Source organism: Rousettus aegyptiacus, unplaced genomic scaffold (genome assembly GCF_014176215.1).
Source record: "Rousettus aegyptiacus isolate mRouAeg1 unplaced genomic scaffold, mRouAeg1.p scaffold_m13_p_10, whole genome shotgun sequence".
Taxonomy (NCBI): Eukaryota; Metazoa; Chordata; class Mammalia; order Chiroptera; family Pteropodidae; genus Rousettus; species Rousettus aegyptiacus.
The window spans coordinates 54078619-54101376 of NW_023416285.1; the positions used below are offsets into that span (position 1 = coordinate 54078619).

Genomic DNA, 22758 nt, shown 5'->3' on the forward strand with positions numbered 1-22758 from the left:
AGAATAATGACAAAACTAATATTTGTTGAGCATTTACTGCATGCCTGGCAGGATGCCAATTTAGAAGAGTCCTATAGTTAGGCCCTATCATCATTCTCATTTGTAGGTAGGGAAGTTTAGACTTAGAGAGGGTAAGTTGCTCAGAGCTGCCTAGCTGGTGAAAGTCAGAACCAGGACTAAAATCAAGTTGTCTGATGGTAAAGCCCAGATCTTCTCCCACTAAGCAAAAACATGAAGTCATTTACTTAAAGTCACAGAGCTTGTTACCATGAAATCATTGATGGAAGCTTGATCTCTTGATTTATTAATATTAGACGTATTACTTGTACCTCAAAATCATGCTGCTAGAGAATATTAAGTGAAAATATTTTTATCATCTTCCTCATATACATAAATTGTAAGAAAATTAGTAAATATGTTTTTCGATGTCTTCTTTTCCCAAAGGTAATTACCTAAAAATAACAATTTATCTTGATCATGACTAATCTATTTTGCATATTGTAATGACACCAGATTTAGCTGTGAGAGGCAGAAAACCTACGGTAAAGTGGCTTTAGTGTATGAAATGTAATTTATTTCAGTTTAATGTAAAATAAGTCTGAAAGCAGGCAGGTAAGGATTGATAGGGAGGTTCACAAAGTAATTGGGAATATAAGCTCCTACTATCATGCTGCCCCACCAACATGAATATATGTCTTCTGAATCATGGTTCAATATGATTACCCAAGTTCCAACTAGCACATACGTATTCCAGCTATGACACGTACACCATGATTTTAGCCACCAGAATAGAGACTCCATTGGTCAGAACTTATTCAAATAGAGACTCCAATGGACAAGGGATGTTATTCTATTTTCCATGTGGCTATGTGCCTAACCTAAATCCAAGATTCTATTATTAAAGAAAAAGGACAAATATTCAGGATAGGAATCTGTGAATATTTACCACAAACATGTTATGTTTGAATAATGAGAGATATATCCTGTTGTGATGAACAGTAAGCAGGTAGATCTATGGGTCCGAAGTTTAGACTAGTATCTAAGCTGCAGTTATAGATTTGGTAGCTATCAGCATATAGACATAAATTAAAGTTATGGACATTGGTAACTAAAATATTTTGTTCTTTTGGATTAAATAATATTTTTATTATAATATTATGTTATTAATTTGCACAGCAAATTTTACTTTATTCTACCATGAATCTGAACATATGTCACGATGTTATTAAAATGCCAATATATTAGAGTCTAATTAAGTTAAAGTGAGTATATAATAATCAATTTCACAAATCTCATGGTCCATCTAAACGTTAAGACTCGATACTTTCATATTTTACAGTTCAACAATTGGAGCAGAAAATTCATTAATCAAGAAGTCTCACTTTTGGAAGAATAATATAAACATTAAAATAGTTCAAACATTTTCCAATTGTCTTTCATTACAAAGTCAATTCAGACAGGAAATTTTTAGATAACCTAAAGGATTCTTAGTGTGTGGTTTAGAATCTTGCCGGGGAAATAGCAACCTGGAGGACACCACAGGGTCTTAACGTGTGTTCCAAGTGGCACATTTCAATTTTAAGATTCTTCAGTGGCTTATATAAACTAGATTTTATGGGTATATGGATTTTAAAATTGGCTTAGGATTCAAGTAATAAAGGAACTTTATGTCCTACTTATATTTCTAATGACTAGCAGTCCCTTATTTTGACCATCCAAATTATTTGGCATATAGCCACCAGAAAAGTGATACATTTTAAATATTATGTTAGAGTTTATTGTTTAACAAGTGCTGAATTTAATTATAATAATATTAATTATTTCTAGGTTATGCAAGGCATGGAGCACTAGCTTGGCGAAAATTTGAGAGTATCTAGGTCAATTTAAATCCTTTTTTTTTTTTAACAAATGAAGAAAATGAGAGCACATTCAATATCATATGAATTGTGGGTTAGAGGATGCTGGAATTTGTGTGATGCTGAATATGTTCTCAGATTTCTCATCTGAAAAACTCAGGACTTAGGTAAAAACACTTAGTCCTTAAATGAAAATCCTTAGGACTAAGATATTGGTCATTGGTCTTCAAGTTCAGAGATATTTTCACTGTATCATGGCAACTCTCATAGGATATCTAGACAAAGTCATGAGAAAGATTTGGTAGAAAGACATCTAACATTGCAGAAAGTTAATGAAAGTCTGTGTTATATATTAGCAGCCTCAAGAGTGTCTGTAGCTCAGGTTTTTCAATAATCTTTCTTCTGATAGACCTGCCATGACTTAGTCACACATTCCCTATTAATTCTTATTTATATACTACATTTTAAAGTGTGAATTATTTCCTATGAAAGTTGCAATGGCATTCCTTGTCAATATTTCTAAGAGAAAATGCTGCTTTCAAAGTTGTTTATTCAGATCATGCCAGTTTATTATCTTGAACTGGAAAGAGTTGAGAGGAAAAAAAACAAGTATATTAATGTAATTAAGGGTTAAAATAGCTCAATCTATAAATTCTCTATAAGCCCTATACTTACTTAATAATAACTGAACTTTTTGCACCCCATGTGTGAACCACCCTACGTGTCATTGTAAATTTCTAGAGGTCAGACAAAGTGTTAACTTAAATCTCAGTTTGTAATTTTCTATGCTGTACTTTATCTGGTTGGGAACTTAATAAAGACCTTGATGATAACACAGTGGAGATCAGGGACATTTTTTACTGTTGAGTTGCTACTAATACTTATATAATATATGTATCTAGCAAAGTCTGATGATATCAGAGGCTATCTTCACAACTTCCTGTTAATGTAGGTGGGAAGAAAGATATTATCACTAGAGTTTTATGGTTGGTTAAATATAAGAATGATTAAACTATGGGCTTTCTAAGTTAACAGTTAATGAGTGGTAGGGTTTTCTCTCATTCATAATATTTATTCAAAATTTCCTACTGTGCTAATACTACATTTATGAAAAACTTACCACTGTAATAAGCTATGTCTTTATGTCTATGATTTCAATAATCACTAGATACTTTATAATTTAAAATGCCATACAGATCCACTTCAGTAATACCTAGTGAAGTGTTGTCAGATGTTTTTAAAAATTATCATTGAGCTTGGTATCTGAATTATTTCACACTGCTCCCTGCACATCAAATTGCTTTTATGAAATAATTGATGCCATTTGTTAGTATTGAGGAACCTTCTAAGAGTATTATAATACTAATTTTTGTTTCTGTGGTAAGAATATTTTAGAGAATATAGTTCATTACATTACATAATTTTAAGAAAAATGTAAACAATTGTATTGTTGCTGAACAATTGCTCAGTTTTTATCTTATGGGTGCCATGAAGAATGTACCTGAGCAAGATTTACTTGCTTGCATCATTTTGTTTAGTTTTGTTTTTAAGATGCCTGCTAGAAAGCTACAAATTTTGTGGCCCGACTTAAGGAAATGTCTAGTTCGGAATTATGAAATACAGTTTTAGTAGTATTTCCATGTTTTCACTTATGTTTTGCTTTGTTCTCGCATTTATAAACTTAATTTAAAACCACATATTTCAATATATCTCCTTGTAAGCCACCTTAATCCAGGGCAGAATGAAGTGGAATATAAAAAGAGAGCAAATATATGATTGAATAAATAAATAAATAGATAAATAGCAAGCTAAATATATACAAGTAAAAAAAGCAAAATAAAAACATTTATAATAAAAACAATGAATTTCCCACCATTTGTCTTGGTGCTATAAAGAGAGAAGGAAGCAGTTGTCTGGTAATTAGACTACCACCTTATTATAATTATTATAACCTCTCTATGAGAACAATTTATAGTTATTATTGTAGGGAATGCACACATAATTCAGCCCAAGGACCTGGATGATGCTATTAGACCCTTTATAGATGTGTTTGTATAACAGTAGACAGGACAGAATATGTTACTTGCACTTAATTAAGAAGTTATTTGTTTCTATCGTTTTTAAACAGCAATAAAAACATATGATCCATGCACACAAATACAAAATTTTAGTTCCACCCCGGATATTTTTATAGTCTTTTTCTAGAAAGAGTAAAAAAGATTGCAGATCTCGCTAATACCTGCTGGTATGAGTCTTCCACAAAAGAAAAGGCATCTAAAGTATTTGTGTGGATAGGACACGGAAGCACAGCCCATTGAGCTAAGAAGTAAGCTAGAGCCAAACACAAAATAAAAACCGAATAAAATTCATTAATTTAAAATTTGAATCTTATGCACTAACAGGGAATTAGCAATGTCATAAGGTACTATGCTGTTACTTCATTGTAATATCTTTATTTATTGACTATTATAACATGCAGACACTTAATGACTCCAAAATAATATATTTCTCCTGAAATTAATGGCCCTTTATTTTCATTTGTTACTTTCTATACTATGATAGCACTTTGTGGTAGATAGGTTGCATCACAGTTGGAAAATCATATATTTTAAACAGAGGTGAAATAAAAATGTTAACCATAAAGCTTCATCATTATATAAAGTGTTTCATGGAACTCAGACTTTACTTAAATAGCAATTATTCTTCACAACATTTGGCCTGTCTTTTGTTATATATAATATTCCAGTTTTTTTTTTTCCTAAAACTAGGGCAGACCAGAAGTGCTTTGAGAGAGATTAAAACCCATATTGTGGGACTGAGAAATGGTCAGTTCAATTTGGTTCAGTCAACTTTAATTCTCTCTACGAACATCCCTTGAGCACATGGTCAGAGAATACAGAGATAAGTAAGGCTCAGACTCTATTCCCAAGGAGCTCAAAATGCATACTTCAACATGATACTCAAGGGTGAATAGACCTAACTGAGGTGAAGGGGACTTTTTTGATCTGGCTCTTAAACACACACAGGCTTTTATAATGCAGGCAAAGAATAGACTTTAAGTTACTCCACATAGGAGACAACAGGAGCAGAGACCAAGAGCTTGAAACCTTGTAGGATAGAGAGGGAATACCAGGCTAACTGAGGCTGACTTGGGGTTCAAGTGGTCTTACCAGTTGACTATATCACTTCTAGAAAGACAACTTACTCTAATAGAGAATGATTTAGAGATTGGGGAGACAGAAGAGAAACTTATTATGAAGCTATAGGACAAGTTTTGGTAAGAATTGCCAGATCAAGGTTAGTAGCAATGGGATTGGAGATAGACTACATTAACTTTGCCATGAAGATGAGGCTAGAAAATGAAAAGGCCTTTATAGCTCCCCAATACAATTAGCATTGACTTGTAGGCTACTGCTAAGTCAGCCATTAGGAAATCTGGCCCACCACCTGTTTTTGTACAGTGCTTGGGCTAAAAATGGCTTTTATACTTTAAATGATTGAAAACAAATCAAAAGAAGAAAATTATTTCATGATAAGTAAAAATTTTACTAAATTCACATTTTAGTATACAGAAATAAAGTTTTATTGGACCTACAACCATGCTCATTTGTTTATGTATTGTATGACTACAAAGGCAGAGTTGAGTAGCTGCAGCAGAGAATGTGTGGCCAAGAAAGCCTAAAACAGTAACTATTTAGACTTTTACAGAAAAGTTTGCCAACCTCTGGGTTAAGTAGTTGATTATAATGCTTTGGCACCACCAGATTTATAGATATAGATAGATATAGATACAGATATAGATATAGATAGATATAGATATAGATATGGTTTATTCAGAACAGCCCAGTTGACTGACCTTGTGAAACATGTGAACTAAAAATATCAGTGCTGCTTACCATTACAGAGACTAAGAAAATAGTTCACAATCCCCTATCAATTAGCCCATGGTAAAGTTTCCCATGAAAGGCTGCAAGTCTCGACTTATTCTCCAGTGCCTGACAAAAAGTTTATGTCAATACGATTTTTCCCCTTGCTTTATTGTTGCCGTTATTGCTTTTTTATTTTTATTTTTTATTTATTTTTTTTTAGTACTCTTCTAAAAATGACATATTAAAAAATGATAACGGTAATCTAACTCTACACATTTAACTTGACTTCTGGCAATTTGGGGCTTATATAAATGCACCTGTGTTTTAACTGCTCTAGTCACCTGCTATGTTCACTGTCTACTCACACATGTCTCCAAATGGAAAAGGTAAATAATAGAAAGCAATTTGATGCCGCTGAAGCTATTAGAATTCAACCAGTCCATGTGAAGGTAATTTTACATGAGGAGCTTCAGATAACTTTCAACAGGCTGAAGTGATGAATGGACAAGGGTTTACGTGCAGAGGAGGGTTAATTACATGTGTATGTTGATATATAAAATGGTTTTATTCCTCCATTTCACTATTTTTTTTGAGTAACTTCTACCACACTAATTTGGAGCAATTCAGTATTGAATCACTTGCTGAGAAAGCAACAAAAAAGTAATTAAGAAACAGGGTGAATCAGTTCAAAAAGCAATGCCATACAGACTGGGAAGGGAAGAGATAATGTTTCAAATGACAAACATCTCAGTAATGTGGTCATTACCATTATTATTAATAATTAAAATAATGATAATAATAATAGTCCTTGCTAGTTGTACAATGATTTTCTTCTTGGGAGCTCAATGCAATAAAATACCTTATTATTTTCATCTCTACATAGCTCATCGGGTTAGGAGGGGTCTAGGATTATTATCCCTGTTTTTCATAAGGAAAAAATAAGAGAGATAATTGAATCTGCTGGTATAAGACTATGCAATAAATAAGTTGGTGACAGGACTCAGCAACATACTCTCTTGTTGATTCAAAGTGTTTTTGATGGTTTCTCTTTTCTCTTTCTCCTATGCTAGTCCTCTTATCTCCTTTTAAACCACCAAAGAGCATCATTGAAAGAGTTGTAAAAGGTAGGAGTCGGGACACACTGGTACCTTGGGCACGATAATAATAGGAACTCCACAAAAAGGCATATAAGCTTTCTTGTTATTTTTCTATCTTTTGAAATTCAATCTCTCTCTATTTCTCTCTCTCTCTCAATCTCTCTCTTCTTTAATTTGAAAGCCATGATGTTTCTTGTTAGAAAAAATCCAGGATAACACAAAAAGTACATTAAAATTAAAATTTCTCATTCCACATCCTATTGTCTATTATTTTGCGTCTCTTTATATTTTGCTCTGTATATATAGTTTTATTATTTACAGAAACTGGACATGAAATGAATATTATTCTATGACTTTTTATTAAAATATATGATTGACCTTGTAAATGTTAATACTCTACCTGATCAATTTAGTGGCTGCCTTATTTTATTTTTCTGTCTTGATTAAAAATTATCATAGAACAAATAGAACTTCTGTCTTATATTTCACAATTCTACAGTCATAATATACTTTTGGTAATTATATTATGTTTACTACAATTATAAATTCATATTCTTTATCTGACATGTTTTGATATTAATGAGAAGCCCTTCCCTCCTCATATTTCCCCCCAAGTTTTGCTTACGTCCGGTCTCTTCATCTCCTTTCTTCTGCAAAAGGCGAATAGTAAGCATTCAGGGATGAAAAAACAAGAGTCAGTTTTTAAGCGTCTTAGGCACATTTACACATTAAAAAAAATAACCTTTTCCCAAAGAAGTCTTTTTATATTGTAGTAATTGCCATTCTAAGAACAGGTGTTTGGAATCTTACTCAAGGGAGAACTGGAGATAGAAGAGATTGGGGAAAGATGAGGTTTCCTTGGCTACGGCCCTGAGGGAAAGTCACAGGAAGAATTGAGGAGACCAAGTAGAGTCCCAAGAGCCTTCCACCACATCCAGTGCCTTTAACAGAGGCAGAGTCAAGTAGCGATGATGACGCTATTGACTTCTGCAACAATGTTCCTACAGAATAGAATGTGGAGGCAGAGATAGGATGTGATGATGGTGTGGCAGGGACCAAAATAATATCACTTTCTGGTCATATAACACCAGAGAACAAAGCCCCCGTGATTTCTGTAAGCAAGAACTATTTATTTCAAAATGCTTTGCAGTTTGCAAGAAGTTTTCACATTCATGATCTCATTCTGAGTCCCACAGTCAACTATGTGCCTTAGACAGAATGGGTATCCTGTTTCTTACTGACAGAGAAACTCAGCTCAGAATCAAATGATTTGTCCAAGCTGGTAAGGAAAGAGCAGACTCAGAATTCTCTTTATTCTGATTCAATCCTCAGTGCTCCTCCAGGATAACAACACACTGTTCTCCTGGTTCCCACATACCAGACAGTGCTCTGGAAGTATGAATACATGCTGCTGATTCTACCAGCATGGTAAATACTTCAAGAAATTTAAAATAGCATCATATTCAAATTCTTTAGCCAACTCTGACTTATTGTTTCCTTTAGCTTTTGAGATTCCTTAGCAACTATTATAACACAAGGAAACACCAACTTTACTAATCAAACAAAAACAGGTTGACCATCATTTTTCAGTAACATGTTTTGAAGGCAGAACGAATGGGAGAGGTTGGGGGAGTCTCATGAAGAAGGGATTTCCTCTAGCATCACTGAAGTTTAGAGGTAAATGTTGGCTCAAACATTCAGGTTCTTTAGAAGAGACCCCTCGTTATCTCTTATATATACCCTCAAAGCTTGTTTGGAAATAAACCAGAAATAAAGAAAGAGGTTGAATTAGAAACTTTATCTGGAACCTGGTCTGGTTCAAACTGTAACACATTTAATAGGCCTTTCAAGATTCTAGAATGGTAGAAACAGGCTTTAAACATTTTCATAGCTGCTACATTGCCTAAATCAGTGTCTTGCACGTAGCCGGCTCAATAAATCCAAGCTAACATTTAGCACTTTCTACATGCTAGGCACTGTTGTAGGCACTTTACATGCAATAATTCATTTAATCCTTACAACAATCTTATGAGATAGGTACTACTATTATTATCTTCATTTTATGGACAAGGAAACTAAGGCACAGAGAAGTCAAATTACTTGGCAAAAGTTCAGGTAGCTAGAGCTAGATTGGTTTCAGCAGCCTGAGACCGGGATGTGTTCTAAACAAAAATGGTGTTCTACTATCTAACTGAGTGTTCTGTATTCCCCCAGAGATATCTGTTTTACTTAAGGAGTGGATGCAGTATACACTGTGATATAATCCGTCTATTTGCTTTCTTTCTCAGGTCTTCTGTGGTGAGGGCCAGGAAGAGAGCTTGTTTGAAGCCATGGGTCATTGGCCTCATCAGCTTTATATCTCTGATTGTCCTGGCAGTGTGCATTGGACTCATTGTTCATTATGTGAGATACAGTAAGTATAGGCTGCCCTGGCATCATGTGATTTACTTTGAATATTTCCTCATGTACATTCTTGTTTTGATTAGCCTCAGGATCATTCATTCATTACTACAATTCATTTGCATAGCTGGTACAAAGAACTCTTTACCTGCCTTGTCTCAGGTTTAATCTTCACAAGCCAAGGAGAATTATTTTTTTCTATCTCTGATGAAGCAATACTTCCTGCTGGGTACAGCATTTCAGGTTTCAAATTCATCGATGAGTAATAATCAAGTGTTAATTAGGAGAAAACCATAGCAGAGGTAGAGTCCAATGTCTCAGTTGTTTAGGGCCTTAGGGCAATCACCTTGATAGAAAAGAATTCCAACTTATTAAAATCCTGACAGTCTAATATGTTAATTACACAATCAGGGATCATAGAGAATAAGTAGGCTCTATTTTGTGCTAGTAAGTTGGAAAAAATGCTCAGAGATATATTTTTGAATAAATGCCTATTTCTGTTATTTTAAATCTCATGGGATATATTCCAATTGATTAAAGAGGATAGGATAGACTGAGAAGGTTACTTATAAAGAAGTTCACTCTGCAGTAATCGGGTGTCTCACTGCTAGATGAAACATGAACACAGCTGTTGTTAGTAAGGTCCTTAGGGGTACTTCAGAACTGTTCTTCCAGAGTACAACAACCTTTCTGAAGTTTCCTTCTACTCTGCTCAGGTTTTAATTAGTTAACTCCACTATGACCTATTGGTTTACTATCTCCCTTAGGGACTAGATAATGCTTAGATGTTCAAGACTCTGAAAACAAAGAAGCTAATTACTTATTCTAATTTGACTGGGAATTTGCAGAAGTTGCTTTCCTGTAAAGAAAAATGGCGATCTGTGAATTGGTGATCTTCTTTTGCCAGGAGACACAAATTCAGTCTTAATTTTCCAAGCAAGGTAGATAATTTCTGAGCAGTTTAAAGAAAAAAAATGTTTAATGTAAAGCATTTTGTTTTTTCTTTTGGTAGAATTTGCCCATATGCAAGTCTTTGAATTTGGAATATCTGCATTTTGGTAATTTCTCTGGGACATGTTTTTAATAAAAAAAGAATATCTAAAATAACTTTACAATCCTATAGTTCTGTTATAAATATATTGAATCCCATAGTGTTGTAAGCATCATTATTCCTCTCGATGGATGCCTAGGACTATGTTTTATTCACTTTTGTATTTCTAGAATTTAAGACAATCCCGGCAAATATTAGAAACTTAATGTTTATTGAATAGTTAATGATAAAAAGTGAGTGAGTCACACTTATGATATTTTCTTGGGGCATACTTTGGCTTGTCTGACTTCATAAGGAATTCCTAATAATGCTGGGGGTCTTGTTACCTCTGTGACGGAAAACATTTCTTAGACTTTTTTGCCTCTTTCCAAGCCAAGTATTTATAAGACTTACAAATCTTATTCATATTCATACAATAAAAACCTGGCAAGATTTTTCCAGTAATTTTTTACCGGATCCTAATATTTGGATGCTCCACTAAGTAATATGGAACGCAGAGCTTCTACTACCCACACAACACACCTGAATAAACAACAGTTGTGTTATGTGTTATTGTCATATTTGTGACCTGCCCTCTGTTTGGGGATGTAAACTGAAAACAGACTGGGTTTAGCACATGTGCCATTTAGGAAGTGGCACACCTAGAAAACCAAACTAAACCAAAGAAATCTATTACAAAAACAGACGGGTAAAGATGGAAATGATTAGACTTAGAGAAACATTGTTTTGGCATAATACTCAAGATGGCATAGAATCGTATGTGAGATTTTTGTCCAGTGGTCTTTGGAGCTACATTTCTGTCCCTTCTGTGATTTGAATGACAGGAAGTGAATCTATTATGAGCAACATCACTGTAGATTATAGAATCACAAACCTGTTAGAAATGATCAGCAAACTCATATTCATCCTTATTTTTCTTATCTGCTGATACTATCAATGATATTTTTCAAGAACTACGCATGCTATATGATTCTGGCAACTGGAAATATGTTTTGACACTTAGTGACCTGTTTGAGTTTATTGAGTAAAGTAAAATATTGACTACAGGTAAGTCTTTCATTTGGTTGAAGCATGTGAAGCATTTGACCATTTTTGAACTATACAAATGGCAATTTCAAATGATTCAATATTAAAATGATTTGATTTTAAAAAATCCAAATAGGTCTAAGGATATAGAAGATTATTCTCCTCCTCTTTAGAAACTTAGTATTCAACATGTGATTAGGCATCAGCAGCGTCAGCGTCACCTGGGGAGCTTGTTAGAAATGCAGAATCATGGGCCAGCTGTAGAACTAAGGTAAACTATTTCAAACAATGAAAAATTTTATTTGAAATTGTATATATTGACAGGGACCTGCCTGCATTTCAGGTCACATTGGCCATTCAGGGGAAGGAGGTAAGAAGGAGAGAGGAAGGCAAAACCTCCCAGGTCCTCCTCCCTTGGGTGGCTAATGCTTAGGGTACCCTGACCTTTCAGTATCTGCAGCCTGCCATCTGACTCCTTTATGCATCACTCCAGGCCTTGTCAGACTATGACCAGTGGCTTTGCAATCTGTCTCACCAAATACTATGGACAGATAGGATATTCTTTTGAAATTTACAGGTAGGTCTTTTTTTTTTTTTTTTTTTTTTTTGCATAACTTGTGCATAACAAGAGATTTCTCTTATGGTTTCAATGAGTAGCTTTGTTTTTTCCCCCTCACCCCTAAAAGCAGTATATAAGCAACATGTATGCTTTGGGAGTTAGACTTTGACTTGAAGCCCAGTTCTGTCTTTTCTGGCTATGTCATATTAGGCAATTTATTTAAATTTCTGAGACTGTAACCCTTATATGATAAATATGGATAATACTGTCTTTTTATGGAGGTTATTGTAAATGAAATGAAAAACGTGAATGTGCCTGGGACACAGGTGCCCAATATTCATTTCCTTTCCCTCTGTCGTTTAAGTAAAAAAGGGAAATAATGAGAACCAAGAGAGAAGAGAATAGAGATTGAGATTTGGTAAGGTATGCTCCATTTTCCTATAATAAAAATACACAATGGTTTTGATCACCATTATATTCCTAATACTCAGCACAGAGTCTCTCACAGAAAGTGTAGTTGCCGTTAATTTTTGTTGAATAAATCTTTTGAGAGCTCTGTGTTTGTTTCATGTGAAGGAGGGTAGACAAAAAGCTTTGCTTCATTGATTTTTCAGCAGGCCAAAAACATGGCTGCTTAAACCGAGTGCAAAAAGTGGAGACAATGGCTAAGGAAGCAGACAGACCAAGTTCTGTGACCATTGGATGGAAAAAGAGTGACAAAGGAGCCAGGCAAAACTAAATACTGTTTCTGGAAAGTTGTGCCAGGTGGGGGCTCTTGTCTCCTAAACTATATACTAAACTCCCAGCATTTTAAACCTATCTTCAACTTCATTCTTTAGCTGAAATAAAATTTCTTACATGAGAGTCCTTGTGGCCAGAATTGATGAGTAGTTTACTGAATTGGAAGAAACCTACTTTTGGAATATAAAATTTACTCTTGGGAAGCTTCTGAATCTATCCCTGTGAGTATGCTCAGATGGCATGATTTGCTGCCTCTTGTGGCTTATTCAGAAATGGATAACACATGACTAATTAGTCCACGGGAACGCCAAACATTTCTTATGGCTTTTACACTCTAAAACTCATGATGATGAATGTTGTTGTCTTTCCTTCTGAGATAATCATGAAGCTCAGGGCAGGTTGATGGAGATAATAACCTGGCTAGGGACATTCTTTCCTGTCTCAGTCTTTCCAGCAACCACCAAATAGGAAAATGATGATACTTTACATACAACTGATAAAAAGTATGATAATGGGTTTTTATCTCTTTATTTGTAGATCAAAGAAAGGCCTGTAATTACTACAGCACATTATCATTTTCAAGTGACAAATTATATGGTGACTTTGGAAGAGAGGCTTCTAAAAATTTCACAGAAATGAGCCAGAAAATTGAATCAATGGTAAGCATTTTTCCCCCTTCAAATCTAAGGTATTTGCTATCACTTTTTACCAAAATTTTTAGTACCCTATCTTCTAAAACATCTATTCAACTGATCTTGCTTATCTTCACAAAATGAGAAGAGGCTACCTAAGAGATATAAAACAAAACTGACAATACATAACTTCAGAAAGCATGTCTTGCAGAACTGAACCAAGTGACCTTAACTATTTCTTTATGTTCTTCCTGCTCCCCCTTTCTTAGCTAGGCCTATAATCTTAATCGGCAGAATTCAAAAATTCTGGGAATGTGAGGGTTGTGATTCCTAGACTTCCTAAAGAAGAGACCTTGGGCAAAAGGCCATAAGATTAAAACTATTTAGACACATACTTGAATAGTATTTTAGTATTTAAAAATATCTAATCTTGGATTAATTTTTGGTGCATAAGTATATAGAAAATCCATGAATTCTCGTTCTATCCTTAAGGCATCAATATTCATCCTGAAGGATGAATCAAATATTTTGAAAAGTGGAAAAACAACCAATAAAAGGCCAAAAGAGCAAGGGCCTGGGTAAAAACTTTTCTTTGTCAGATAACTTAGAGAATAATTAGGACTTTTCCTGATAATTTGTGAGGTAATTAATGACATGATGTGATGGAATACATCCTAAACTATGAGTTGGGATACCTGGTTTCAATATCACCTACTAGCTAGGGATGTATTATTTGGCTCATCAGTTATCATTCTGGACAAATTTTCTTATGTGAAGATTAAGGCATTAGATTAGATAAATTCCAACAGCCTGGGTAAAAACAGAATGGCAGTGACCCATTTGGAAACTTCTTGGCATACTGAAAGTGAGAAGATTTGGACACCTTGCTGAGGAGGACGTCAAAGCTTGGTTGTATTCATACTTGTACACAACCAAGGAAATATCAGAATAAGTTCTCCTTTAAGGCTAAATACATATGTAAAATAACGGGAATTAAATGGAACTAAAAAGGTCAAGAAAAGATGCAACTATTTTTCTTGTTCTTTGTGCCATTCACAAAATAAATTTTATGAGATTCAGACTGACTGAAATATATAAGAATATAGACAGGACTCTTTAATACTCTTCAAAATCAATAATAATTTTGAAATTATTTAACTGACAAAACCATTCAATAACAATTTTCAAGTGAATGCTGTCATTAGAGGACTCATTTGTTCTGTGCTGATTTGTCTCATAATTAAAGTAACTGTCCTCAGACACAAAGACTCAATGAAATGTAAGAAAGAATAAAAAGGCTCATTGTTTGTCAATCACCAGCTTGTAGTAACTGCGTTTGGTAAATCTCTATACACAGAAAATAAAAAAAAAAAAACACTTGACATGTTTACTTTGACCCTTAAACATTTTAAGTTGGCTAGAATTCTTATTTATAGTAGTAAAAAATATCCCCACGAAATGCATACTTTCACCTTATTAGAGTTAACCTCATAGGAAGTGTGTTAGGCTGAGAATCCCAGTTTGCATGATCTTCCCAAAGAGCATTTTGAGTGCTGAATTGGGTTCAGAATATGCCAGAATATTAGGAAACTTTTTATAGCTTTAGTAGCCACGTGACACTGTTATGCACTCATTTCTATGACTCAACTATCACTTGGCAGAATTATCTCATTTTCTTTGTTTCCCTCCCTTTGTCTGTATCTCAGAGTGTAAGCACTTATTTTTCAAAAATCAATGTTAATTCTCTTTGGTCCCTTTCCTAGTGTAGCACAACATATGTCACTCCTTGTCCCCCCTCTTCCCCCTCCCGCCCCTCCACTATGGTTCCCAGGCTCCTATAACTCCCAAGGCAGACTTCAGTGGAAACCACAGAGTAGAATGCCAAAGAAAGATTCCTCAAGTTCAGCACATTGTGAAATATTGGTCACTGTGTTTTATTTTGTTTTTAATTTATAAAATGTTTTTAAGCTTCAAATTAACTTGTAGAGTTTCAGAAAATTGTTCTTGCTGACATAATTTGAATATTTTGGAACAGGTGGAAAATGCATTTTATAAATCTTCATTGAGGGAAGAATTTGTCAAGTCTCACATTATCAGATTCAGGTATGTAGATTTATAGTGATGACTACAATTTAAAGCTGAATTGTAAATTCAGAATACAATTTTAAGCTAAAGCTGTTAACCTGGTCAGTAATAGATACTTTTTGTTTGAAGTTTGAAGTATTATGATACGATGTAATTGAATTCAACAAATATTTATTTGGTACCTGTTCTATGTAAGTCATGGTTTACAATGTACTTTGCTCGTTCTCTAAATCCAAAAGATAGCATTTGCAAGATGATTGGGAAGGACATGTTATTGGTGGCTATGTTATAGAATTTTTTTTGTGGGGGGAGTTCTAATTAGCATAAATAGGGATCTAAACCACATCCTCTGGGTTAATAGCAAATACTGTAGTAGATGAGATTTGTATTTACTGCTTAGTTCTCCTCATTAATTTTCTTTATTTTCTTTCATTTTACCCTTTCTGCTCCAAATATTTAAGAAAATCTCAGATCTGATCACCAGCCATTAATAAATAGAAGTTCTGAGCATCATATTTTAAGCAAAATACTATATGAGAAAATAAATATATTGCATGAATGCAAGTTAATTGTATTTTTCAAAAAATAGGATAAGAACTATTTCCAATATTATTTCAATGACTAAATTTCCAAAAATTACTTTTTGGTCTATTCATTGACATATTTTAGATGTCACTTCGACCACTTTCTTCTGAAAATTCTGTACTTCCTGGTGTTTGAAATATTGTTCTTTCTTTGATTTGTATCTATTTCTCCATCCTTCAGTTTTCACTCTCTCGAGGGGACTTCACCCACTCATATGGCTTCATATACTATTGAAATTCAAGTTTCTATTTCCAGTCTAAATTGTTTTCCTGGGTTTTAGAACTATATGCCTGCCTGGCATATCTTCTCACAGAATTTCCACAGAAAATTTTTGAACTCAAGAAAAATCCAATCACACTAATGAGAAACCTGGAAGTCATCACGCACTCCTTTCTTTTCTGGGCCCTTATGTTTTATGTGTAATTAAGTTCTACCAATTTTGTCTCCCAAACTACTTTTCAATTTACTCTTTAACCTAGTAATCTTGCTACTCATTATTTTTACTCTTGTCACTATAATAGGAAGTAGTACAAGTGTGTTAGAAAGACGAAGTCAGTGTTAAAGATGTTGAACTGACATATTAGGGGACCATATGAGCCCGAAATATGATTCCGACTGGAAAGTATGGCTATAAATGGAATTTCTCAGAAAAAGGTTAATACAAGACAAAAAAAAATCGGTGAAGAAAGCTTGAAAAACAACAACATTTAAGGAGATGAGAAAAAAATTGAAACCTAGAAAATTGACAGGAAAGGAGCAGGAAAAAAAGAAACTCATGAAAGGCAAAACGTTTCAAGAAGAGAGTGGTCAGCATTGACAAATACTCATGAAAGACAAAGTAGGATGATTGGAAGGAATCCACTGGACATGTCAATGAGGAAGTCTTTCAGTGTAGAAGAGATTCAGTGGAATGGAAGGGAAGGAAGCAGAGTTCCGTGAAGTAAATATGAGACAGAATATAATTTATCTCTTCAGGGAGGCTGAATTGGGAGTTCTACATGTGGTAAATGATAGAAATATAGAAGGAAACAAATTAGCTATTTTAAAATTACATTTATGGATTTGTGTGTGTGTGTTTCAAATGAATGATAAAGAAAAATATATATTACCATAAATTATATTCTAAACTATATCTTTGAAAATCACATTTTTGTGTTTTTCTTTTTGGTCCACAGTAAAGAAGAAAATGGAGTGTTAGCCCATATGCTGCTAATTTTTAGATGTCGCTCCACTGAAGATCCTGAAACCATTAATAAAATTATTCAACGTGTTCTACATGAAAAGCTTCAAGAAGCCGTAGGACCCCCTAAACTATATCCTGAATCAGTTGAAATAAAAAGTAAGCTTATTTAGTTTAATTCTCTTACATAGAATAGCTCTATGTTAAGTTTGATTTTTGGCAATGACTTTTAAAAAGTATTTTGGACATCCTTTAGTTATGCAATCTTGCCATGAACAAAACATTTCTTTGGGACAAAATTGGTCTAACAAAGTATTTTAATTTTGAAAACTACCCAAAACTTATGCTTCCCATGCAAGTCTGTTATTAACTCCTGGGCCTGGATTCTTTTTCTGTACTGGGTCTTACACTTTAGCTATAGAATCCAATGATTAATGTTGAAAGTGGCTTTGTATATTTATTTCTTTTCTTTTTTTTTATTGCTAGTATACTATATATTATATGCTCTGATAGTGTGATGTGTGACAAGTTTCATGCCATCCACATAATTGTTTCAAATGTTGATATACCTTGTACAGCTTCTTCCTTTAGATAATTTACTAATAAAAAATATGATATTTTTGGTATATTTTACAACTAATATAAAAATCCGAGTGTTTTTTTTTTTTCAGGGCAGGGCAAAATATGCAGTAATAGATCCTCATTACTAGAAAGTAAGAAACATAGGAGTTCCTTGGTAGAAATAAAAATCTGGTTAAGGGTTAAGAGCTAAGTCATATGCTATATAGAACAATGCAAGTTTATAGAAATACTATGCAGGCCAAATGTATAATCTTAATTTTCTAGTAGTTACTAAAAAGTGAAAATATTATTATTTCAACAAGTAGTCAATATAAAAATTATTTATGAGATATTTTATATTTTTTATACTAAAGCTTTGAAATCTAATGTATATATTTATGGCACTTTTCAAATTAGATGAGCCACATTTCAAGAACTTACTAGGAATGTGTGGCTAATGGAAACAAAATAGGATATAGCAGCACTAGAAACTAGAGAATTGGGCACAAGGAGAAATACAAAGTGCTACTATCAAAGCTGATAGACTTAACTAGAGGCCTAACCTGCTGGTCAGCTCTCTGACTTGCTTTGAAAGGGAGCCTTTACTAGTCAGGACCAGCTACATAATTTGTGGGGCCTAGGGCAAATTGAAAATGCTTGACTCTTCAAAAAGCAATAAAAAAGGGCTGTTAAAGGTACTAAAATATAAGACTTTTTTTCATGATGCTATTGGACTGTACAAGGTCAGTTTTAATTAAGGAGAAAGAAAAGAGAAAAAGTCATTTTAAAGAAGTGAAGTTTTTGCGTGGCTACATTATCTACACTGAAGTTTAGGAAACACTCTTCACATCTCCCTTTTCCTCAAGGCAGTGAACATACTATTTCTATGAAAAACTAACTGTATTGATTTTTTTTTACAACCTAATGATACTATCTTAAAATAGAATTAAGCAGCCTTTAGTACTTGAAATAGAGACATTATGCATTTCCGATGAGCTGACCCTGTTCACCATTTCTGTGTATTTCAGAAATCAACAAGACAGAAACAGACAACTTTCTGAACAGTTGTAAGTTTAAGATATTTAATAAAATTGGTTTACTCGAAAGTAAAAAGTTAATACTAGATCATTTAGGCTTATTTTGTGTGGTGTTATAGGGTCAGTAAAAAGTCTGATTGATCTGTGCATAGCTTGTGGTGCTTTATCTTATCTCTGAGGCACATTTAATACTAAAGAATCACAAAGTTGGAAGAATTTTGGAGTGGATGTGTGGGTGTCTATGGCAGATGTGTAGTAGAAGTGCGTGTTACAATCGTTGAAGAAGAGGCAAAAAATATTCACTTCTTAATGTTCTGATTAAAGACATTTTTAATATATTCTCACAAAAGTTTCTTAAAGATTATACAAAAGTAATTTGTATGTTGGTATTTTTCAGCTAGAGGCAGAAAGTTGTTACTCTACCTACACTAAATAAAATATTCTCGATGCTATTAATCTCAGGTTATGGAATCACAGGCAATTATAGGGTTGGAGTATATATTGATGAAATTACTAAAGGACCAAATAATATCTTTACTCATATTTTTAAAATACTGACTCTAGGCCTAGTATTTCCCTTCTCTTATAGCAGAATACTCCACCATGTATTTAGAGAATACATTCGATAGTTACAAAATTAGTACAGAATACATTTACCTTAAAAGTTAGAAGAAAGTGTGCTATTCACCAGCTCAGAATGTTGGTTGATTCATAAACTTAACTAAGCATACAACCAAAAGATAATTCCATTATCTAAATAACATATATTCTTATAGTATATATTCTTGCCATCAGTATTTATTAGATACATACTATGCGCTAGTGCTATGTTAAGCAATAGGGATATAAAAAAGATTAGATATTATTCCTACCTAAAGAAGCTCATATTCTAATGGGACTAGATGCATTAGTCCCATAATTCTAAAACAATAGTTCTCAAACAGGGATAATTTTGACCCACAGGGGATCATGCCCCATGGTGGCATTTTTAGTTATCATGATTGGTTGAGAAACCCTGTAATAAATAATGTCAAGGAAAAAAATATATAAATATAGATATAGAAACATATATCTGTGTGTGTGTGTGTAGAGAGAGAGACAGAGAGAGACACAGAGAAAGACACAGAGAGACAGAGAGAGAATTGTTATTATTTTTTAATAGCAGCATCAAGAAAGTCATAACTAGTCTGGTTTAAAGGTGAGGAATTGTTAGAGAAGGCATCATAGAAGAAGTAATGACTAATTTAAATCTTATAAGATGAATAAGAGTTAAATAACGAACCACAAGTTTAAGGAAAGGTAAGAACATGAAAAAAATCTGATACTATAGAAGCAAAAAGTACTAGAAATTTGGGGCATAGTAAAACAATTTGATATTTAAAATCAATTGTTAAGTAATGCATCATCTCTCTTTGGCAGGCTGTGGGACTCGAAGGAGTAAAACTACAAAACAGAGTCTCAGGATTGTTGGTGGGACACAGGTAGAAGAGGGTGAATGGCCATGGCAAGCTAGCCTGCAATGGGATGGGATCCATCGCTGTGGAGCAACTTTAATTAATGGCACGTGGCTTGTGAGTGCTGCTCATTGCTTTAGAGTGTAAGTCCTGAACCTCGAGAGTGACTGGGTTTAAGCAGACTGTATTGGGGCTTGGTAAGAAGGAAACACATTATAAAGTTTAAGAGAGATGTGTTTGTATTAAAGAACATATGTCACAAAGAAAGTGAGACTCATAAACCTTAGTAAGAAGCTTTGTAGTCTGGAAATGGAAATGGCATCAAAGTACATGTAGGTGAATTATCCATTGATAAGTACACAATAATCTGTTAAAGGAAGAAGGAATTTTAAAATCACGTTCAGACTTTGAGCTTGATGTGAAAGCGAAGAGGCAAATCTCTCTGCTGCATATCTGTCAGTACAGGCTAGATAGATTGTAGGTTTGACTCCAATGGGGAAATTCCACATATTAAAACTTAAACATGAAGAAATCCGGTAGTTAGAAATTATACAACTGAATAGGTTAACTAGCTATGTTTTAAGAAATGAAAACCTTTCAACACAATGTAAAATGCCCACAGTATTGCAATGCTTTGTTAAATTATTGAGTAGCCTTTTTGGTTTTCAGAGAAATGTATGTGTTTTGGGGTACTTGATATGGTACACATAGAAAACATTTAGTTCTTTCATTCTGTACAAGATATGCTTTCCATATGTCCCTTGGAGTCACTGATGCCTAGAAATGTCAAAAGGCCTCAGGATCTGGAGTGGGTGATTCAGCGTGCAAAGCAACATGTATATCTCAAGAAACATGCCATTGTGCATTTCTACCTGACCTGACCCATGAGCCTGATTCTCAGATTGGAAAGAGTTTGTTTTTATACATAGAAACTATAATTTTAAAAAGAGAAACATATGGACAGCTGTAGACTAAATTGCTTAATAGAAATCATTATATTGGTAGCAAATGGTAAAGTGGAACTTATTCTTCATACTTTCCTCCCCAGGTATAAAGACCCAGCCAGATGGACTGCCTCCTTTGGCGTAACAATAAATCCTCCAAAAATGAAACAAGGCATCAGGAGGATAATTGTCCATGAAAAATATAAATATCCATCACATGACTATGATATTTCAGTTGCAGAGCTTTCTAGCCCTGTTCCTTACACAAATGTGGTACACAGAATTTGTCTCCCTGATGCATCCTATGAGTTTCACCCAGGTGACGAAATGTTTGTGACTGGATTTGGAGCACGGCAAAATGATGGTGAGAATCTGAGGAGAAAATCAAATCATAGTAATCTAAGATCGTATTCTAAGGCATATAAAGAATGGAATGTCATTATGCCAAAATATGTTAGTGAGTTGGTCATATTGACCTGGGCCAAATCAGGCCCTATTTGTGAACTAAGTCATTTAGAAGATACATAAATTCCTTCATGCCTTAGGTTTCTATCAACTGCATCACTACTACTATAGTGATGGTGCTTGGTGAGTTATCTGAAAGAGTAAATGTATCTGAACTTTTTACTAGGGAATTAATGACATAAGAGATTAGGGGTCATTAATATGTTCAATTGCAAAGATCAGAGAATCCTAAAACTGTCATGCCCCCTACTAAAATTACCTGCTAAGCTTAACAACGAAATGAAAATTACTTAAACAAACAACTTGATGTTCTTTTTCAGGCACCTAAATTTTCATTTAAAATGGGCAAGAATTCTCTCCCAAATATACTATATCTGAAAAAAATACATATCCTAAGATTCTGTATCACCATCTTGTCCAATAACTATGAAAGACTTTCTTTAGGTCTATAAAATACATGTATATCTACAAAAATAAAGACTATTTTTTCCCTTTAGGTAACAGTCAAAATCATCTTCGGCAAGTACAGGTGAATCTCATAGACACTAAAACCTGTAACGAACCTCAAGTTTATAATAATGCCTTAACTCCTAGAATGTTATGTGCTGGCTCCTTGAAAGGAAAAAGAGATGCATGCCAGGTAAGTGGTTTGGCCTGTTAGTATGCTGCATAATTTTTTGTTCACCTTATATTTTGAAATAATTATAGATTTACAGAAAGTTGCAAAAGTTGCAACATTCGCCGATGATTACAATATAAAAGCTAGGAAACTGACATTGGTACAGTGTGTGCTTCTAGTACTATGGCGCTTTGTCACATGTGTAGATATGTGTAACTACCACTGCATCTGCGAACTATTTCATCACTATGAAGCTCTCCCTTTAGAGTAACACCACTTTCCTCCCCATCATTCTCTAATCACTAACACCTGGCAATCGTTAATCTGTTCTCCATCGCTATAATTTTGTAATTTTGAGAGTATTTTATTATAAATAGAATAATACAATAGCCTTTCTTTTTTTTAGAATTCCATTTTGTTTTACCTATTAGTGTTTTTGACTAGATTATCTTTGTAGAAAAAAAGTTTTGGTTCCCCTAAATTATACACACATAATTTATCACAGTCTACTAGTTTTCAGATTTTATTAGTTTAAGTGGTGTGTACAATAGAAAACTTACCTCTCTTTACCCTTCCTCACATAATATTAATATTAAT

The 22758-nt window shown here is 33.9% G+C and overlaps 1 protein-coding gene across 1 annotated transcript in view; it reads left to right on the forward strand.

The window, feature by feature from the left end:
• LOC107518167 (transmembrane protease serine 11E-like) overlaps window positions 1-22758 on the forward strand; it is a 41146-nt gene that overhangs the window by 11441 nt on the left and 6947 nt on the right. The window contains exons 2-9 of the mRNA XM_016159614.2: window positions 9111-9235; window positions 13137-13258; window positions 15267-15334; window positions 17077-17240; window positions 18671-18709; window positions 20099-20276; window positions 21182-21441; window positions 22040-22182. Coding sequence (XP_016015100.1) covers window positions 9111-9235; window positions 13137-13258; window positions 15267-15334; window positions 17077-17240; window positions 18671-18709; window positions 20099-20276; window positions 21182-21441; window positions 22040-22182 — 1099 coding nt within the window. The remainder of the gene's footprint in view (window positions 1-9110; window positions 9236-13136; window positions 13259-15266; window positions 15335-17076; window positions 17241-18670; window positions 18710-20098; window positions 20277-21181; window positions 21442-22039; window positions 22183-22758) is intronic.